General features: G+C 44.7%; 1 protein-coding gene across 4 annotated transcripts in view; it reads right to left on the bottom strand.

Annotated features, from left to right (window-relative positions):
- The window catches only part of SH3PXD2B (SH3 and PX domains 2B), a 129,938-nt gene extending 113,291 nt beyond the window's left edge, over positions 1-16,647 (bottom strand). The window contains exon 1 of one of the 4 annotated variants that reach the window (XM_081178393.1): positions 16,486-16,647. Coding sequence is in view for 2 of the 4 variants with exons in the window: in XM_081178391.1 (XP_081034517.1) it covers positions 9,508-9,579 (72 nt within the window). In the remaining 2 variants the exon portion in view is untranslated. Of the gene's footprint in view, positions 1-9,507; positions 9,943-10,801; positions 10,903-16,485 lie in introns of those variants that run through there. The other 3 variants (XM_081178394.1, XM_081178391.1, XM_081178392.1) reach the window with 3 other exon arrangements.
- Positions 16,648-20,476: the final 3,829 nt, after the last annotated feature.

Raw genomic sequence — 20,476 nt, forward strand, 5'->3', positions numbered from 1 at the left:
AAGAATCTGCCTGGCACTTGGAAGCCCTGCTCTTACACTGGTGCCTTATGTGAATAATATGAAAATCAAAATGTGGTACGTTCTCCATGTATATTTCAAGGGGGGGGTCACTTTCAACAACATAAAATGCTACTAGGATTGATCTCCAACATAGATGGGAGGTGCTGTCTCTTGCTAATTATGTGTTTAATTTGTGGTTTTATATATAAAATATGCCTGTGCATTATATTACAAACATTTAAAACATGATGGGCATTTAACCAAGTTGGGTTTTAAGAAGTCTTTGTATCGTCAAGCTTAACCCCCAATTAATTAAAACCTTGCTGCATATGGAGAAGGAAAATATCCTTCTGGGTGATAAGTCCTGGCTCAAAAGAATATTGTTCCTCACAGATACCTCCTTGTATGATCTCATCTATATAATACAATTCCCTCCCAATCTTCCATGTCCCTTCACTAGCTGTAGCAACCACATATTGAAGGAAACGGGACTGGGGAAAAATAGCCAAAAGGAAAACTGCCAAGAGTGACAAGCTGCTAGAGAAATGCAAATGGTATCTGTCCAACTGTAACAGAGCTGTCAGAGAGGGGGGGGGAACCCTCAAAGCAACTGAATAAGGAGAAATAAAACCCAGCGAGTCACAACCCCCATTTCCACTCTTGAAGCCACATGATTCTTTCAATATGAACTTACACCAGAAGTCAGGGGGAATTTACCAAGTTCATCAGATGTGGCATCACTTAGCATTATCAACAGGGGAACCAAGTGCCAGAACCTTTTAGCAAGAGCAGAGCTGGTGGCCTTGAGACAAACCAGGCGGTAAGAGGAAGACACACCACAGGAGTCCAACAGGGCCAGAGTCTAACCAAAGTTTACATTGAGGGGGTATTGTTTTCTTCTTCAAATACTTTCAGTTTATTGGCAACCACATCCTGCAAAACAAGTACATTTTAAGTGTGCACAAGTGGATTTAGAAAATAAAATTTGACTTTATCAGTGACTGGGGGATAAATGCAGGACAAGCCATGGAAATCGTGGATCAGGGATCCCATGTTTCATTTGGAGGACAACCCCTCCATTTTCTGCCTATTTAGAGATAGGAAAGCCAGAAGAGTAATGCTCCATCTGTACTCACATTTCCGAATTTTCATGGTAGCAGCTTTGCGGCATGTTTCAGGACCAGATGTAAGTTTACACAATGCCAGTACTGTTAGATAAGGCACCAGGCCACATCTCATACCTTCCTATACTACCAAATCCGATTCTTGGCACGGCTCAGCACTGAACAACTGCCTAAATCACCCAAAGTCGACATTACAAAGCACCTATTGGGGGGTATCTTCAACTCACCTTACAGTCATCAACCTAAACAAAAGGGGATATCATATCAGCAATTTCTGCACATGGACCAATTCATGAGCCAATATGCCTTCAGATGAGTGCTAACACACGAGTCCAGCCACTTGTAATTCATATAGTGCAGTGGTTTGGTTGTACGTTGCAGGAAATACCAATGTATTTCAATGTAATAGAATCAGCAATGTTGTGCTGACCAGTCACTGCCCCCAACTAAAAAGCTGCAGCTTGGAGCAGTGCATGCATAATCTTACAAAAGGAGCGCTTTATCTGTCCTCATATTTTAAAAATAAAGATTTCAATCACTTACTTTTCTCATCCATCATTCATTACTGGTCTGGCATCACTAGCAAACTCCATTACTAAGACATCCATCAAGAGCTTATTTCCAATGCATTCATCTACTTGCTAGCATTATTAGAAGAAAAACTGTTAACAGCTACAAAAAGATGTAACCCTTTGTCAGCTGTAGAAGAGAAAAATGTTCTTAACAATTCCCAAGAACACTGGAAGTCTAGCATTGCCAATCTTCTAGTCCAACCACACCAACATATGTCACTTCACACCGGCTCCTAGCTCATCTCTAAATTCAGAGCCAGATTAGCACCTCCATTTTGTAAGTTGTGGAGCAGTATGTTGTGGTATCTATACTTCTTTTAATTGTATTCCTGAACCCTGGCCCCAGGTAAGGGTTCCTATAGAAAAGGAACCAGCTTACAGATATTTCTGTAAAGACGAAAGTGTCTTGTGCTTTATTTACTGTGTTTGAGAGGATTAAGGGCACAGACATAGGGTAACAGGCCTTGTACTCTTAACACACAGCCTTTCCCTTCAAGTCTCAGCAGTTGCATGCACACTGCAAAGAGGTGCAACACTCCACTTTTTGAGGTTGCCACTGAGAAATCCAGGGATTAATCTAGATCAGTTGGAGCCATGGTACTAATTCAGGAGTGGGGAACCTTTGGCTCTCCAGATGTTTCTAAACTACAACTGCCATCAGCGCTGGCAAGCACGGCCAATGGCCAGGGATTATAAGAGTTGTCATTTGGCAACATCTAGAGCAGTGTTTCCCAACCTTGGGCCTCCAGCTGTTTTTGAACTACAATTCCCATCATCCCTGACCACTGGTCTTGCTAGCTGAGGATTATGGGAGTTGTAGTCCAAAAACAGCTGGAGGCCCAAGGTTGGGAAATGCTGATCTAGAGGACCAAAGGCTTCCCACACCTGTACTAAATAGTTCACTTTTGCCCTCCTCCTCCTCCTCCACACTTACACTCCTCCCAGACTCAATCAATATCTGTCTTCAGACAGTTAGGCAACCCAAGGCAAAAGTTCAGATCCCTAAACACAAAGCTGACCCATTGCCCAAACAGGTGTTGACCCATTCATCAACCATGAGATGAGAGAAAAGGTTAAGTTCATTTTGAAACACAGATTTGATATCATAACTCCACTAACTAGATGCAACAAGTTCATCTGAAGCAGGTTTCTCCAAAGCTGAGGGGATGTGGGGAGGAGGAAGAAACAAAAGTTACATGCAACTCTGCTCTCTGTTACAGCTGCCACAGAGATAAATGAGGACAGAAGCAGATTCTCAAACATCAGATCTTCCAAGCACTCAATAAATGAGTACCAAAAGTTACTCAAGGCCACACTTTCCTCAGCCTTTTCTCAGAGAACCAGTCTCCCCATTATTGCCCCACAGCTGAAAATACAACTTTCCATAGTTAAGTGCAACTGTCTGTCTGTCTGTGGGTGGGGAAATGCACAGGTCATTTCTAGGTCAGACGATGACACTCTGAAAGTAGGGAGTTTTCCAAACTCATGAATACTAAGAAACTGCCTTCAGGGAAGAGAAAGGCAGGTTTGTGCTCAAAGTAGTTGAGAAGGCCTAACAGGCCTATTTACGGTTGGCTCCAACCTCACAGAAAGAGCCTTGTAGGTAGCCAACAGCAAGATGACTCAGCCTCTCCACTTATTGTGTAAAAATAGGTTTGGAGTGTATATAATTAACTGTCTTTGGGAATCTGTCTTGTTCTTATGTACCGATTCAAGGGCAAACACTGTTCTCTTTCACTTCAACGTTAATCTAGTTCACAGGGTTTCAGAAACAGAAACATGATTTACTTCAAAATACATTTATTCCTCCAACGAATTGAAGGCAGCAGCTTACACCATTTGTCCACTTTTTAGCCAAGCAACTCCCCAGTGTGGTAGTTTAGGCTGAGAGACAGTGTGCCTGGCAATGACCACACGGTGAGCTTCATGGCTGAAAGTTTAGTGCAACTACATTGTCCAACTGTACTTTTTTTAGCACCTGGGCACAGAGATGGTTGCAGGCTGCCTATGTGTACAAACTGGTCTACCATTCTTCATGTGGTCACTGTATGCATGTACAACTGTCCATGATCAAATGGGGGGGGGGGGAGAATGGCCTTGCGATTCTTTCCCATTCCAAGCTTTCTCTGAACAATTCTAATTATTTTTCCACAACTATTGTTGGAGTGGGGTACTTGCGCTCTGGAATCACTGGAATGTCACCAGTGAAGAAACAGTGCATGTACCAAAGTAGGAAGATCTCATTGCAGGCGACCTCTTAATTCACAAAGCCTCTTAGATAAGAATATGTTTGGAGATGTCTTCTATCTGCAGGTAGATGGTATAATCACATCAATTTAAATGTGTGTGGGGTGGGTGTGGGTGTGAAGGTTTCTCAGAAACAAAACGCCATAGGATTCCAGAGACAAAAGAAGACTCCTAAAATTGCCCTTTATTTTCACACCTGCCCTTCAAAAGATGGAAATACATGGCAAGCTGAAAAACTATGGATTCCAAAGGAAATCTCATCCTGTATTTTCATCCACCGGGACGAGGGGAAAGCATATGAGAACATTTAAAAATAGGGTGAAAGACTCCTAGCTCAGGTAGAAGATAAAGAACAAAGGTCTAGTCTTGGTGTGTAAAGGTCAGCAGCAGCCAATTTCAAATCAACCACAACACAAGATATTCCTGCAAAGGTTGTCAGAGCTGAATTACAGAATCACAAGTTCATTCTCTTTTCAAGGGCTAAAAACTTTTAACTGTTAAAGAATCATCTAAGGAATCAAATGAGAGCAAACATATTTGTGGTGGATATTTTCCACTGCTGGAAGAAGTGGAAGGCTCACATTTGCCAAGAGGGAAGGCAGCCTTTAATCCTTCACTTAGAGCAGTACTGTAATTTGAAGAGGAATTATGACATCACCAACCATTTTCATGCTACTCCAAAAGGGAGAAGTCAGTATTTTTTCCATCATAAATAACTGGAGGAAGGGCAAGACAGAAAAAAAGATCTGTGTAAATAACAATGAGCCTCAGACCTAGTTCACACAATATATTCTTGCTCGTGCAAACAGTCCCAGGTATGCAGTCAAAGAGCTGAACTTGTCTGAAGGAACTCATTGGATATATATGGCCAGCAGAAATCTTTGGACAGATCTACATGCTATAAAATAAATATAGGCTCTAGAGCCACCATATCCTTATTATCCTTATTTGCCTTATAATACTAATAAGGGGGGGGGTATTTGCAGGTGAGAACCAGCACAGAAAGATGCTTCACCCTTTCCGTGTTCATCAGTTCTCCTCTGCAAATGGTTCTCTCTCTCTCTCTCTCTCTCTCTCTCTCTCTCTCTCTCTCTCTCCCACACACACACACTTTTAGTACATTGCCCCCCCCAGCAGTGCTGCCCAATTGGAATCAACACTGATTAAGATTTTTTTATAATTAAAAAAAAAGTGAGGAATAAATTTACAGGGAAGAATTCCTATTCCCGCCCCAATTTTCCCATCACAAGTGTTGTTTGAGAACACACATTGGCTAGCATGAAGTGTATTTCCCATCTGAATATTTGCTTCTAAAATCGAAAATCACAATTAACCACGCTGAGGCATCTGGTGAGCAGATGGAAACCAAATGCTTGACTAGATGGATATTTCGGTCTGATCCAAGAAGGCAGTTTGTGTGCAAGTGGATTTTTCATAACACACAATCCCAGTATGAAGGTTGCACAAGTAAGATGTATGCAAATGCACTCAGTGGAGACCCACAAATTTGGTTTGGGCCTTGGTAGTCAAGCGAAGATTGATTGTCAGGACCTTACCCTTAAGAACAATCCGGTGCATTTTCGCACAGGAGTCCCATTGTGCTCACTGGTGCTTACTCCCATAAGGGATTGCAACACAAGTTCCAGACCTCACACCGCATCTTACTGGGAGGTTGGGTACAAGCCCCTTTTCCTCCTCCACCTCCAAAACTTTCCGAGCTGGGAAAGGGGACCAAGGAATTAATCTACTCAAAGGAAGGAGGGAGTGCAAATTACAGAGCTGGTTTCTGCAGTAGCAACCATGGCATTTGAATTGACCAAGATACAAACAACCGCCCAACCCTACAGTCAGCTAGAAAGCAGGACTGCCTCACTTAAACAACAACAGGTCGTTAGGGTATGACAGTGTTTTTCAACCAGTGTGCTGTGGCACCCTGGGGTGCCTTGAATGATGGTCAGGGGTGCCGTGGGCAACACTGGCCTCCATCCCTCTTTCCTTCCCTCCCTGCTCTGATGCCCTCTCTTGTCTCTGCCTCCCAAAGGCTTGCACAGCTGTTTGTTGCAGCAGCCCAGGCCACAAGCTCTGTAGGTGAATGGTGCCTCTGGGAGACACCTCTCTTTGGGGCGGGGGGGGGTCAGCTCAGAGACAAGGGGCGGCTGCCCCGAGGACACCCAAGGAAAGGGGAGGGAAGAGGCTGAGGGAATACTCCACAAGGGAGGGTGTTCAAAAAAGGGTGAGAGGCTGTCAGCTCTGCAGGCAAGGGGTGACACAACTGGACTCCTGAGCCCCACAGGGGTGCCACAGAAAGAATGTAATTGGTTAAGGGAGCCATGGACTCAAAAAGGCTGAAAACCTCTGGGGTATGATAATCAAATCTTATGTCTATCTGAACTCAAGAGCTATACCAAACTGATTCACTTCGCCTATCCTTCATTACAGGCAACAATTTCTTGTTGATTTTCCTTCTGATTTAAAGGATTGTCTTTTCCCAAATGACTCACTTTTTCTCTTATGTGTAAGAGCCTACCATCTTTCCCCCCTTTGATTATGCATTTCCTCCATACTATGATGTCCCAGACAGAACTAGAACACAGCTAAGAGCATCTCTATCTGTAGTCACTGGCAGATCCTTCCAAAGATTTAAAAAAACCTATTCCAGTCAACTCAGGAATGTATTTCAAAGGATGAATGTGGCCAGCACTATAGCATCATTTGGTGTAAAGGCACCATTCAGTTTTAAGAAACAAAAGAAATTATCCATAGTGAAGAGTAAAAGCAAGACCTAACTCTGCCCCAGTCTAATAAGATACATAAGGTAATGTCATGTTATAAGCAAGGTGTTTTAAAAAGCAAGCATTATAAAAAGCAGCAGCAATCTAGTAGAAGAGGCTTTTAAATGTGTTTGTGGAAGGGGGTATTGCTTTGTTGTTTTTGTTTTAATTATTTACTGGTGTTTATGCCTTGTATTTTTATTCTGTGAACCGCCTTGAGATCTTGCGAGGAAGGGTGGTATATAAATCTAATTAATTAATTATAATTAATATGTTTAAGTAAGTAGAATCTCATCTCCAACTGCAGCCAGTTCTAAAGCACATGTCTGCAACTGCATTTTGGCTGAAATCCTAAACATATTTAACAAGGAGTAAGCTCTACTGGACAGGGACGCGGATGGCGCTGTGGGTAAATCTTCAGCGCCTAGGGCTTGCCAATCGCATGGTCGCCGGTTCGAATCCCCGCGGCGGGGTGAGCTCCCGTCTGCAGTCCCAGCTCCTGCCCACCTAGCAGTTTGAAAGCACCCCTAAAGTGCAAATAGATAAATAGGTACCGCTTTCTAGCGGGAAGGTAAACGGCGTTTCCGTGTGCTGTGCTGGTGCAGGCTCGCCAGAGCAGCTTCGTCACGCTGGCCACGTGACCCGGAAGTGTCTCCGGACAGCGCTGGCCCCCGGCCTCTTAAGTGAGATGGGCACACAACCCTAGAGTCGGACACGACTGGCCCGTACAGGCAGGGGTACCTTTAAGCTCTACTGGACACAATAGAGTTTATTGGCATAGGATTGTACTATAGATCATCCCCACTACTTGTTTCCTTTCTTTATCTTCCTCTCCCCACCTGCTTCCTTGTGTTGCCTTCTCCACTATGAAAATTTGGCAGATTGTCGCTGTGGTGCAGTGGTTAGAGCAGCCCTCCCCAACCTGGTGCCCTCCAAAGGTTTTTGGACTGTAAATCCCCATCACTCCTGACTACTGGCTGTGCTGGCTAGCACTAATGGGAATTGGGAGTCAAACAACATCTGGAGAGAACAAAGTTGGAGCTCAGAGACCAGGTTCAAATTCTTTCTCAGTAGCTGATTACCGGTAAGTGGCCTCTGCCAAGTCCATCTCTCTCTGCCTAGCCTAACTCACAGTTACTTTGTGGTGATAAAAATGGGGAACCCTGTACGCCACCTTAAGCTCCTTTGGAGAAAAGTGGGATATAAATGCAATAAAATAAAAGGTCAGATTGTTATGACATTCTAAAACAAAGCCTATACTAGTGACAATTGTTGCTGAGAACAGTATAAATATATGAAAATAAAACTATCGCAGTATCATAGCTTTTTATCACAAAAGGGTGGGGGGGATCATTACACCATTAGAGGTAGGTATAGTGAATGACTGTTGCACCAATTTGTACAGTATAAGAGGATATGGAATTAAAAGACCTGCATTTTCTACTCATGTTTCATCCTATGCTACCATTCACTCCTTGTTCTCCTCTGCATCCTCCTGGCTGCCTCCTAACTTAACTCCCTTTTTCATTATTCTCAGAAACAATCAGGTTCCCATATGTGAAGCACAACCTTCCATCTCTGCTCTCTCTATTTGCACAGTCTCACCCCTCCGGCTCCTAATGTGTGTGTGTGTGTGTGTGTGTGTGTGTGTGTGTGTGTGTGTGTTGTGAATGAATTAAACATTGCCATAGATTCTTTAACAGAGTTGCCAGTCAACTCTTTGGGTAGATACTGTGTTCCCTTGCAATCTATAATGCACGAAATATTTGTGTTAAGGATTCAGCACAGAACAGGCAGGAGAACAGACCCTGCAAGAAGGGGAGGTGTTTGCTATTCAGCAGGCATACCCCAGTTTAGTGGAAATGACAAGCTGCAGCACCCAACCTGCCAGTCACCAGCCCCAATGGATACACACTCCAAACAGAATCTGACAGTTCTGACACATTGCAGCCAGGTTCCCACAGCCTTACAATGCCTGTAAAGCATAGGGGGCCCAAAAGCAGGGAGTACCAGAGGTCTTCTTGCCTGGCGTATAACGAAATCTGAGCAAACTTCTCACACACCCTACAGATGCACTTCTAGGCTGCTGAACACAAATCTGGCAGGAAAGCCACTACTTTCCTTTCTGAGAAAGAAGAAACCCATGTAGATTTCTCTGCCAGGAGAGCAGCTGCTCTCCAGATCCCCTCCAGCAGTTTAAATTTCCAAGCAAACCATTAAAAGCAAACGCCAAGGGAGACTTATGCTTGCCCATCCCACGATGGGACCCGTCCAGAGCACTGGCCAGAGATTTAAAGTGACGGGCTGGTCAACATGCACAATCCTGCCTTTGTAATGTCAGCGCTGGTGAAAGAAAAGAAAGAGCCAGGCGGCAAGAACTTCCTGCCTAGCTTGCTAGGAAGTTGCAGTGTGTGTGCACAGACAGACTATTCCAGCTACAACATGCACTCACAGTGGATCCAGGAGGGAATGGAAGAGACTGCACAGAAGCGGCTGCGGGGAGGCGACCCCATCGCCTCTCTGCTAGCTAGGGAGCTGCAGCCAACGCCCCCCCCCCCAAAAAAAAAACACGCAGGGAGAAGATGCCCGTGCGAAATCCCAGCAAAGCAGCTGTATCAAGGGCAGCAGATCTGTCCCAGCATGTGAGGAAAATGAACGGCTGTATTCCCACAATATCTGGGGACCCAAGGTTGAGAAACACTGGGCTAGAGGATTTTAAGGCGCTCTCAGCAATTCTCCCCACCCGACCGCGGGTTACACTTACACACAAACACACATGCCATGCTCACTCACATAGTGTTTGTTGGGAATTCGCCGCTTCTGCACGTCCAGCACCTTCACCTCCAAGATACTCTTCCGGGGCATAGCGCTGGTCCTCTGCAACCCGAACCCCAGAAGCAAGTAACAAAATAAAGCGGGAGGGGGGAGGGAAGGAGTGTAAATCTCGGAGACGGGTAGAGGGGAAGATAAGACGAAAGAAACCCCTCCTCCGGGAGGGTCGGCGCAGCCAACGCTCCTGGACGCAAAGCGCAGAAACTTTTAAACGCAGCGGTTGCAGAGATTGCGCTGCTAAGGGATAGGCGAGCCTGAGCCCCACAGCACCCTCAGCGCCTGCCCGTGTCCCCCCCGCCCCCTTTCCCCTTTCTTGCTTCTGCTTCCTCTTCCTCCTCCTCCTCCTCCCCCCCAGCTCTACCCCCTTCGCTCTTTCCCTGGCCAGAGTTTGCAGATGCAGGAGGGCTCCTCCCAGCCCATCCCTGCCAAAGCAGCCTATCCCACTCAGGCGCAGAAGCTCCCCGGGCTTCTTAAAGGGCCACGACCACCGTGCGGCTCGCCAGCGCTTTCAGGCAAAACACGCAGAAGCGCCTCTCTGCGCCATGCCTTTCGCTTGTGCTACTGAGAATTGGGGGTGCTGGGGGGCGGGGTGTGTGTGTGTGTGTGTGGAAGCAAAGGCGCAACTTTTCAGCTGTGGCCGGAACACCGGTGGGAAGTTGGAGTTGGGTGGCAAATCCACACGTTCCTGCCCACTGCCAGTAACACAACAACCAACCCGCGCACGATCCTTGCCTTTCTTTCACGTCACCCATAACCAAGAACAGCAAGGGGGAAATAGAGGGACTACATTAATATGAGGAGCGAGTCTTTTCCACACAATCCCAAGGACCAGTTTAACCTCCATTTGACCCCCCAACTCGCCCGCCTCTCTCTCTCTCTTTGTGAAGTGAAGGAAGAGAGCTCGAAAGCAGCCGAGGTCAAACGCAGGGGTCGCCTTTTTCTCAGAAGAGGAAAAGGCACCAATTAATCCTCGTCTGAATCTGGAATTGCCACACTTTGAAACGCTCCTTGTCGCGACAGGAGGCGGCGCAATTGGTTTCCGAGGGAGGCCGAAGGTCGCCTTTCGAGCCGTCGCCGCATAAAGCACTTTGAGCTTTTCCACAACTCTCCCTCAGTCTTTCCTATGGAGTAAATATCCCCTTGCAAAACTTCGCCCCCTCTCCTGTCCCCCCCCCCCCGCTTCAACTTTACACGCTTTACACGGGTGGGTCTTGAGGGGTGGATTCAGCAATCCCACCCGCCGTTGTGCACTCACGTAGGGGATCGTGTTGGGATCTGTAGGGAGAGGGTGCGTGGGGCCTTGGGAGATTAAAAAGCATGGCCCCGAAACATAAGCCAGCTCCCTCAGCTGCTGTGCAATACAAGAGGACAACGACTGGTTCCAACGCTGGATCTAGACGCATCAAAAGAAGCGTTTCAGTTTAAAGCGGCATAAATTTAAAGGGGGAAAACAGATAGAGAAAAAATGGAACTCCGCGTCGCCATCTAGTGGCACAATGTTATACCGCACACACAACACATATAAATCGCTTTTTCTTTACCAGTCTAGCTGAGTCTTGGTTGTGCTGAACTGCTTGAGAGGTGGCCTGTCTGTCTGCACCTTGGCCGGCAATTTTGGCCACAGTGAATCTAGCAGCTATGCCATCAAAGTTGGGGGGGGGGAATCTGTGAGGCTGTGGCAACAAGTGCTCAAATAACTGAAGACAAGATTTTGGTGAAGACTGAGAAGGCGATAAACTTCCTGCGTGAAGATATGAACTGTAAATGCATACCTATTGATGGCTTCACTTTGTGACAGAAGGCTCTCAGCCTCTAGGTACTCTCCCAGCCTTTTGCTGAGGATGGGTAGCCTGGGAAGGTGTTCAAAGCCAGCCCCAGTTGGCTTCAAAGCTTTAAGATCCACTTTGACCTGGAAAATGTGCACACAACTGATGCTGCTGCACTTGCAGACAAAGAAGAGCAGCTAAGATCATGTACAGAAGACAAAGATGAGGATGATGGACAGAATATGCCAGCAAGTTGGAATCTGCATCAGTTTGCTCTCCCAAGCACATGAAAACACATGAATGAATTGATTGCTGACTTTCATCCTTCTGTTGAACACAGCCTCAAAATCACACGTGGCTTTACAGACACTTTGAGACCTTATCCAGAAATGCTCCAGCTGTGAAACAACAGTGGCAGTTGCCAATCACCATGTTTCTCAGAACAAAAACAACCAGCAGCCAATCAGTTCACACAATCAACTTCTGAAGCTTAACCAAGGCTAACCATGTCATCTGCAAATCTCTATCGGTTTCCAAAGCCTGTCCGATCATCTCCTGGAGCAATACCATGCTTGGAAGAGGATGACGACAACAACAACAAATTATTATTTATACCCCGCCCATCTGGCTGGGTTTCCCCAGCCACTCTGGGTGGCTTCCAACAAAATATTAGAATACAATAGTCTATTAAACATCAAAAGCTTCTCTAAGCAACACAGAAGAGGAGGAGGAGGAGTTTGGATTTGATATCCCACTTTATCACTACCCGAAGGAGTCTCAAAGCGGCTAACATTCTCCTTTCCCTTCCTCCCCCACAACAAACACTCTGTGAGGTGAGTGGGGCTGAGAGACTTCACAGAAGTGTGACTGGCCCAAGGTCACCCAGCAGCTGCATGTGGAGGAGCAGGGAAGCGAACCCGGTTCCCCAGATTACGAGTCCACCGCTCTTAACCACTATACCACACAGTCATCATGCACCAGTTTTTGTGTGGCGTTTTCTGTTTTTCAGAGGATTGTTTTGACTACACGCAGTTTTGTTTTTATGCACTATCCCTGGAACGTAATCCCTACATAAATTTCAGGTTACCTGTACCCTCCACTGAGGGACTTGCCTGTGACACACAGGATGGCAACTAAAAATGCCCCTAGTCCCCACCCCTTGAAGCCTGCAACAAATAATAGGAGTCTGTATCTACATGGTTCTTTCATATATTATAGATTAACAGTGTTCACTCAGCTCCACATAGTGTATGAGGCAGCTGTTTGTATCTTTCATGCAAGTTGTAAACTCAGTAGGGACGTGCTGCTACACCACAGGCCAAATGAAGTAATATACAGGGCCATGGAGGGGTGACTGGCCGTCCCCGGAATATTCCAGGACCTCCGTCTGAACAGTCTGTTTCCATTAAAAGGTCTGTGGGCTTGTGACTTTAAAAATCCAGTGTTAAGCACAGCTGAAACCAAATAGGGTAGGTCCTGAAAAAAATGCACCTCAGGTGTCAAAAGGCTGGGGTAAAGAAGTGCATCTTTAGCATTCCCTGAAAGCTGTCCAGTGAAGGTCGCAGACACACCCCTGTAGGGAGGAGTGCTGTGGGAATGCTTAGTTACATTTTAAAGGGAATTCAGATTTAGTGCTGGCACATCACTGACTTTCAGATTAATTGGATTCTCTTATAAACATCTCATCTGTGTCCTTGGCAGCAACTGAAACACATCCCCCTTTCTTCAGCAGCAACAGCACTCAGCGCAAAACAGTATAATTTAATATATAGCAAGGCATATCTCTATAACCTCTGTAGTTGAGGACTTAGTTCTGTTAGCATCCACTGGCACCGAGTAGTGTAATTGCTACTACCTCTATAAGTTGCTTTTGTACCAGTTGGGGCCATTGGAAGGACTTGTGATCCAAGTGGTTTTTTTAAGAGCATTTGCAAATTACATTCCTACCAATGGTCTGGTACCACTTGTATGGCATGTTATAAAGTGTTAGGAAAGCCTTTGGTCAGAACTTTGCACAACCTCCAATAACACATGGAACAAAAATGGAGGAAGCAGCAATTGCATTGTTTGGGGGACCATGTAAAGGCCACTGCACATCTGCATTGTAACAGGTTGGAAAGAAGGGTGGGAAAAGAGCCGTGTGGTGTGGTGTAGTATGAGGCACAGTGGCTGCATCGTCTCTTAATGCCCTAGATGATTTTACAAAGTATGAGCAATGCAATAAACCTGACTTGAATTGTCCTTGAACTGTAACATTTGTACCAGCTTCAGTTTTAAAAGGACAGCTTTAAATTCTGGCAGACAGCCCTAAGGACTGTTATGTGTTTAACCCTGCCTGTCGCCTACACAACAACTGGAGAAAACTGGACAGACTCCCTATTTCAAGTAGAACTGCTATCCATCCTGGAATTTCAAATTTCAGTGCTAGCAAGTTTGGTATTAGGGAGAAATGTAGTTTTCCCAGCTCAGACATAGGATGTAATTAATGGCACCTCTAATTTTAATTGGTCCAAGGAGAGAGTGCGTTCGTTCGCACACATGCACACACACATTATCAAGGTGGGGCTCTGGGGATTTACAAAAAAAACTAGGCCTCAGTTTTTGTGTGGTCTACCTGATGGCTGAATAGGAGACAGATGGCCTACTCTTGAGATTTGGAGAGGTGAGAGAAGCCAATCAGAGTACCTTGTACTTTCTGAAATGGTCTCAGCTGGGGATAGGGAACCTGGTGCCCCTCCACAGGTTTTTGGGCCACAGCTCCCATCAGCTCCAGGCCGCATGGAAGTATCTGGAAGCCCAGAGTCCTCACCCTGGCCAAAAGCAACACTGCAATCAGTACTTTATTCCCATGCAAATACAAGGGAATTTAACAGCAGACCCCCTGAGCATGTTTACTCAGAGGTAAATCCCATGGATTTCAATGAAATTTACTTCTTAGTAAGTGTGCATAAGATTGCAGCATAAATGAAGCAAAAAGGAAGAGAACCTATTTTACAGTCGTCATCATCTCCAGATGAGAACTTGGCAACTCTATCAGCCAATAACGCTGTACCATAAATTCCTGTGTCCTACACAACTCTTTCTGCAGGATATGGGAGACCTAACAAAGGGAAAATATAGTTTCACTAAAACCTGGAAGACATACATTTGGACTTTCATTCTCACCAGCTTAGTTAAGAATTAAGGGTGTTAACTGTATGCAGTACTTTGTTCTTATGAAACAAAATATGCACCATTTTGTTCAATGTATTTTTAATTAGTTTTCCCAACTTTCATACCACCTGCACACTCATACATAACTATATCCTTTCAACACAGGGTATTCATTAATTAATTAAATGAACATGTTAATTGCACCTAGGTAAAAGCTTATGAAGTGTAAAATAACTGATTATAGACACTGGGTATTTAGTCACGTTTCTGCCATTATGAAGAAATCACTGTTTTAAACATTTGTTTCTATGAAACCTGACCAGTTTTGCAACAGCTTTTGGAGAATCCACAACACCATTAGACAGCTTATTTCAGTAGGGAATAAGCATTAAGAACAAAAGCGTAAGATCAATCTACCTCTCTCTCTCTCTATAGTTTAATACCACACAAACTCACTCACACATGCCTTTAGCCTTCTTTTGGTGACCAACATGTAGTCAGCAGTCCCTTGGTTTGTTTTAATATTAATTGAGATTAATAATGTTTATCCTCGCAGCAGCTTGTTAAAATAAATTCCCCTTGCATATCTCTGTCCTCCATCACAAAGCCACTCCAGTGCACCACTTACAAGAAAACTGGCGTGAGGCCAAGATAAAGCCAAAGATCAATGGGAAAGCACTTAAGCATCAGAATGCCTCACAGTGCTGTTTAATCTGGATGAGATTTTATTTGTTAGAAGGACTGTCTTCCAACAGGGATGGAAAGCATCCGTGTGTATCAGTACCATCATATGCATCCAGTATTTATGTTAACAAGCACCTAGATTCCAGGGTATATGGTACAGGAATTAGGATGTTCCCACTGCCTGTCAAAATTCATGTGCATTCGTTTTTTGTTTTGCATGAAAATTGCTTAATACTAATGTAGTGTTGTTGTATGGGCGAGGGGGCAAAAACATCTTTCAAAAAGGTTTTGGGTATAATCTTTTGTTTTATGGCTTGCTCAATGCTGCTCCATTTTGGCTGCTGTTGCTATTTTTATATAGTAATCTTGGGTGTCTTATGACTGTTAGCAAAAGTAGGTAAAATATGTTGCTTTTAAATACTGTGTTTTCAGCTTTGTTTGCTGCCCTGGAAAATAAGGTGGGAGATAAACAAATAAAGAAACAATCCACTTTACTTGCCTATTATTGTATTGATAATAGTTTCGCAAGATGTTACCATAAGGCTACCAGATTTTTTTCAATGAATCCGGGGACACTTTTCAAATTCAATGGATTTTGTATGGGGACTGATTTGTAAATCTGGGGACTGAACCCGGGTCTTAGGGAGCGAATGTGTGGTCCCTAGGGCTGGGGGGGGGGGGACCCGGGCTTCCCCCTCCAGCCCCGACAAACTCTGGGAGCAGCGGGAAGGCTGCGTGCAGCCTTTCCGCTGCTCCCCGACCTGCTTTTTGGGGCTGGGGGAAGGCCAGGCTCCCCCCACCGCCAGCCCCACAAGCCCTGGGGAGGCTTCGTGCGGCTATCCCTGGCTTTTGCGGAAGGTGGGGGAAGGGACAGAGCGAGGCTCTCTCAGTTCCCCCACCTCCTGCAAAAGCCCCAAGAGTCGCGCTCCCTTTTAAGAGCTGCGTGGAGTGTGTGTGTGGCTTTTGGGGGCTTCTCCCCGAGGAGGGAGAAGGGCAGCCCGCCACACACACACTCTGCGTGGTTCATGAAAGGGAGCGCTGAGCAAAGCCTGGGATGCATACAGGCTCTGCTCAGTGCTCCCTTTAAATAATATTTTTTTTCTTGAATCCCCCCCCCCCAAAAAAAAGCGGTGCGCCTTATGGTCAGGTGCGCCTTATGGAGTGAAAAATACGGTAAATTCTAATTTCAGAATACACATTCCAGATTCTTAGGCAGACAAACCTAGTCATTTCTGCCATCTGCTTTTTTTTTTACACACACAAACTCCTGTATAGGGTTGTTGGTGTTTCTTTCTCTGTGTAACCAAGTTAACAGCAAAGTAAAGCTTAAACTTGCTTAGGTCTCAGTGGGCTTGCTTGAATTCTTTTCTTCACCAAGTCCTTTTGAATAATCCTCATTTCTATTTCCCCTCACCTTTATTTCCCCCTTTTTCCTTTTGGGTGTCCACTGTGCTTAAATAACAGCTCTGTGTGGCTCAGTTCACACCACCACTGGGAATCTTTCAAGAATCTTTAAACTGGAAAGTTGCAATGCCCTTGCTGCTGACTTCATGATGCTGGCCTCTGAGGGAATGGGGTGATGTCATAGTTAAAGTGCTAGGATACCAACATTTAACATTCCTGCAGCAGAACAACTGGTCAGTCCTTTTGCTAGTCCCTGCTCATACCTTCACATCAAACTGCCCTATCTCAACAAATTCCTCAAAAGATTAAAAAACAACAAACCCTTAAAACACACCATTTATTGATGACGTTTACCATAAGTATAAATCAGATTATGACAGGAACATCTCTTAAAACTTTAAGTCGAGCCCAATGTTTTAATGTGGTGCCCTCTAATGGACACATTGAAGAAATGCGCATTATATGGCCGCAGCAGTTAAATATGTAATTCAGTAAAGGCTAACACTGAAGGGGGCAGAACTGGTCTAATAGAAGCATAGAATTGTAGAGTTAGAAGCAACCCTGAGGCTCACTGACTGCAACCCCCTGCAAGGCAGGAATCAAGACTCTTATTCCTGCATTCTTATTAACAATGCCATAAACTGGGATGCACAGTTAGAAAGCACTTTTACATCTTATTTCCAATAGCAGTTAGCTCATGGCTCAAGGCATTTAAAAAGGCAACTTTATACAAAAGGATGAAGAGTGCTCACACCAGAAAAAAAATTAATTTGCATCTCCTGTGATGTCTGAAGTCACTCTTTTTTGTTATTACACTGGGGATGAAACTTGGACTGCTATCAGTGGTGTAGTGGAGCAGGAATGAAATGCTGCTACTTCCTTCACAGCAGGAACAATGGTATTTCCTTGGTGCTATTTACCCATCCCTCCGCACGACGCCCAATAAATAAGCTTTCATCAGAGAGAAACCACCCCATACACTAAGCCAGGGGTCAGCAACCTTTTTCGGCCATGGGCTTGTCCACCGTCCCTCAGACCATGTGGTGGGCCGGACTAAATTTTTTTTTTTTTGGGGGGGGAAATGAACGAATTCCTATTGAGAAGGCGATAGGGCCGCATCCAGCCCCCAGGCCTTATTTGCCAACCCCTGTGCTAAGCAAAGGAAGAGGCAAGTCAACTTAGCATGCATGGCTACGGGTTTAACTGCCTCTTCTATTTTGAGCAATTCCAAAATCTATTATTACCACCCAAAATGCCACAAAATAGGGAGCAAGCCTTTGAGCCCAGGGAGTGTAGTTATAGGACTAGTCACAAAGGGTGCCTGAACTTCAGAATCAACCATTGCGTCATTGAGCAGGGTGCTACAAGTTTCCACAAAGAATGCCAACAGGGTTATGGAGTGCAAGCCCTTACCTTTTGTTTGTTTGTTAATGGTGCATCTCATATTCAGCAAGCCACCAAACTATGCTTTAATTTCAGAGGTAAAGAGAAGCCACCTCTACCAGCTGATTTGAAAATGGATGCAGGTGTGCCCAGGTTATTTTCCCCAGTCAGATTCTCCACCAGCTGCTCTCACAAAGCCTTGGTAATTAAATCAGGTGCTTAAGATTCTGTTTGGGGGGAACTGGGTTTTTTTGGGGGGGGGCAGCAAGGAGAAAGGTGCTGCTAGAGAAATACTACAAATAGCCTGAGTGTTCTGCACACCTTGTTTTTAATAGCAGCCTGATTAGCAATAGAATATTAAAATCAACTTAATTATTTTCTCTTCCATCAGGTCTGGAATTCTAATACTATTATGGAAAGAGATACTCCCTGCTTCATTTTTCAAGCTGTTGCTCTCAGCCTACCCATAAACTTGGGCCTACTAAATGATGTATAATATTCCTCTGTTCCTCAGTTAAGGCCCCCCCCCCACCCCCGGAAAAACGTATTTACTGTTTTGTTCTACTTAGTCTATAGATGGAGTTAATAGTTAGACTACTGGAGAATTGTGTTGCTTTTCATTTCTAGTACATATCGCATCAGAACATCTGGCTACCTTTAAAAGATTACTGTCTAAAACTGGTGGCCATACACCTCCTTTTAAACACCATATTTTAGGCTCCAGGAATATACATTGACTACTTATGCATCAGGAAAGAATTAGACTTGTGTGACCGAAAGCCAGTTTCTGCCAGTAGGTACATCATGCATATTTTGCTCTGGGCAAGGGAACAGTATAAAATAGTCAAAATTCAGAGAAGTCTACACATGCAGCAAACAGAATGATCACTGAGTTGTGTTCAACACATCACAGCATTGCTCTAGCTCTGTTGCCAGGATATTTAGTCTCCTCCCCTGACTATCCCACAACAGCCAGAGCTTTAAGGCAGCCCATAATGACTTGCTGTTGTATCAAGCTATATGAGAAGATAGTTTAATATCTGACTTGCTCTCATGTACTGGATTCTACCCGTATACTGGCTTTCAGCGTATCAGCTGGAAAGACTTCCACCCTGATTGGATCTTGTTTTCATTTTCTCTCTGCACAGAAATAGGATACATCTGCTGCCATCTGTTCCTGTTGCCCCAGACATAAACCTCCCTCCACCTCTCTATATGTACATATCAGTTTAAGAGACCACACATTTAATAGGCTTTATTTAGCCCATAGAAACTTACACCACTTGTTAGCCTTACGTTACAAGAAGACTTTTTATTGGTTACAGAAAACACCTTTTGAAATTTGTCACCTGGAAATGCCACATTTTCCTGCATGGTGGTGGCATAGCAGAATAACTATCTGGGCCAATTCTTGCGCCTGTAAGCATGTGCACAGGTGCCTCACCACACACTCATGGGCCCATCGCTCAATATCCAAAAAACCAAAGTGCTGCACCAACAAGCACCCCACAACCCCTCTGCAGCGCCACAAATCCAACTTAATGGTGTAATGTTGGAAAACGTCGACCACCTTTCCTACCTTGGCAGTTATGGTATCTTTCCACAAGGGCCAAAATCCAGCATCGCCCAGAACATGGATCAGAGCTGGTGACCTCTGACAGATCATACAACAGCTAGCCAGCCCAACAACAAATGGTTTTGCTCACGTGTGTGTATGTGAGAGGGGGGAGGGGAGACGACACTTGATTGACAGTCTCTGTATTATCTCACTTGGTTTCCTCAAGCTCCAGGAAGACAATTGGAGCTCAAAAACAGAGGGAAACTGTGGGTATCTGGAGCCGAAGTTGTAAAATAGCACAATATGTGAATCTGTGTCTTCTACACCATGTAATATGTAATGGAAGAAACTGTAATTTACTATTTCCATGTATTTCAGTACATGTGTGCATTTTAAGTACCATTTTCTTAAATGTAAGGTCTCCTAGAACAACTGGTTCCTACTTATAATAAACGATGTTTACTAAACTTCAGGGCTAGTCATGACAACATCTGTGCTTGCTGATCAATTACAATCTACTTGAGGGCCATGACAACAGCATCTAATGGTTTCTTTGACCTCGGAAGCAGAATATTCAACACAATATTCCCTCTGCATGGGCAGAATTTTGAGAACGATGTCATGTAATTCCCAGCAACTCCATCGCATTGAGGGAATTGTGAAACCCCTACTCAGCAAAGATGACTGACCCATCAATGGCAATTTCCACATGAAAACACTATCTAGCACATGTACTGTATAATAAATGGCTAGGTGACTATACGGGGCTCTTCATCCCAAGACTTTGCACATGCTTTTATAGGCACTGTAGGTGCTCAATAATTGCTAATATCAAAACAGAAGGGCAGCAGATTCAAAATGGGAGATGATGTGACGGATGATGGTAGGTGCAGGTCTCCCTCTTCACCAAACAGTGTCACCCTTTAGCTATTCTTGGATGCTTAGCAGCAGAAAATTAAAAACAGCTCCAGCTGGTCACAGC

Source organism: Podarcis bocagei (genome assembly GCF_964188305.1).
Source record: "Podarcis bocagei genome assembly, chromosome: 2".
Classification (NCBI taxonomy): Eukaryota; Metazoa; Chordata; class Lepidosauria; order Squamata; family Lacertidae; genus Podarcis; species Podarcis bocagei.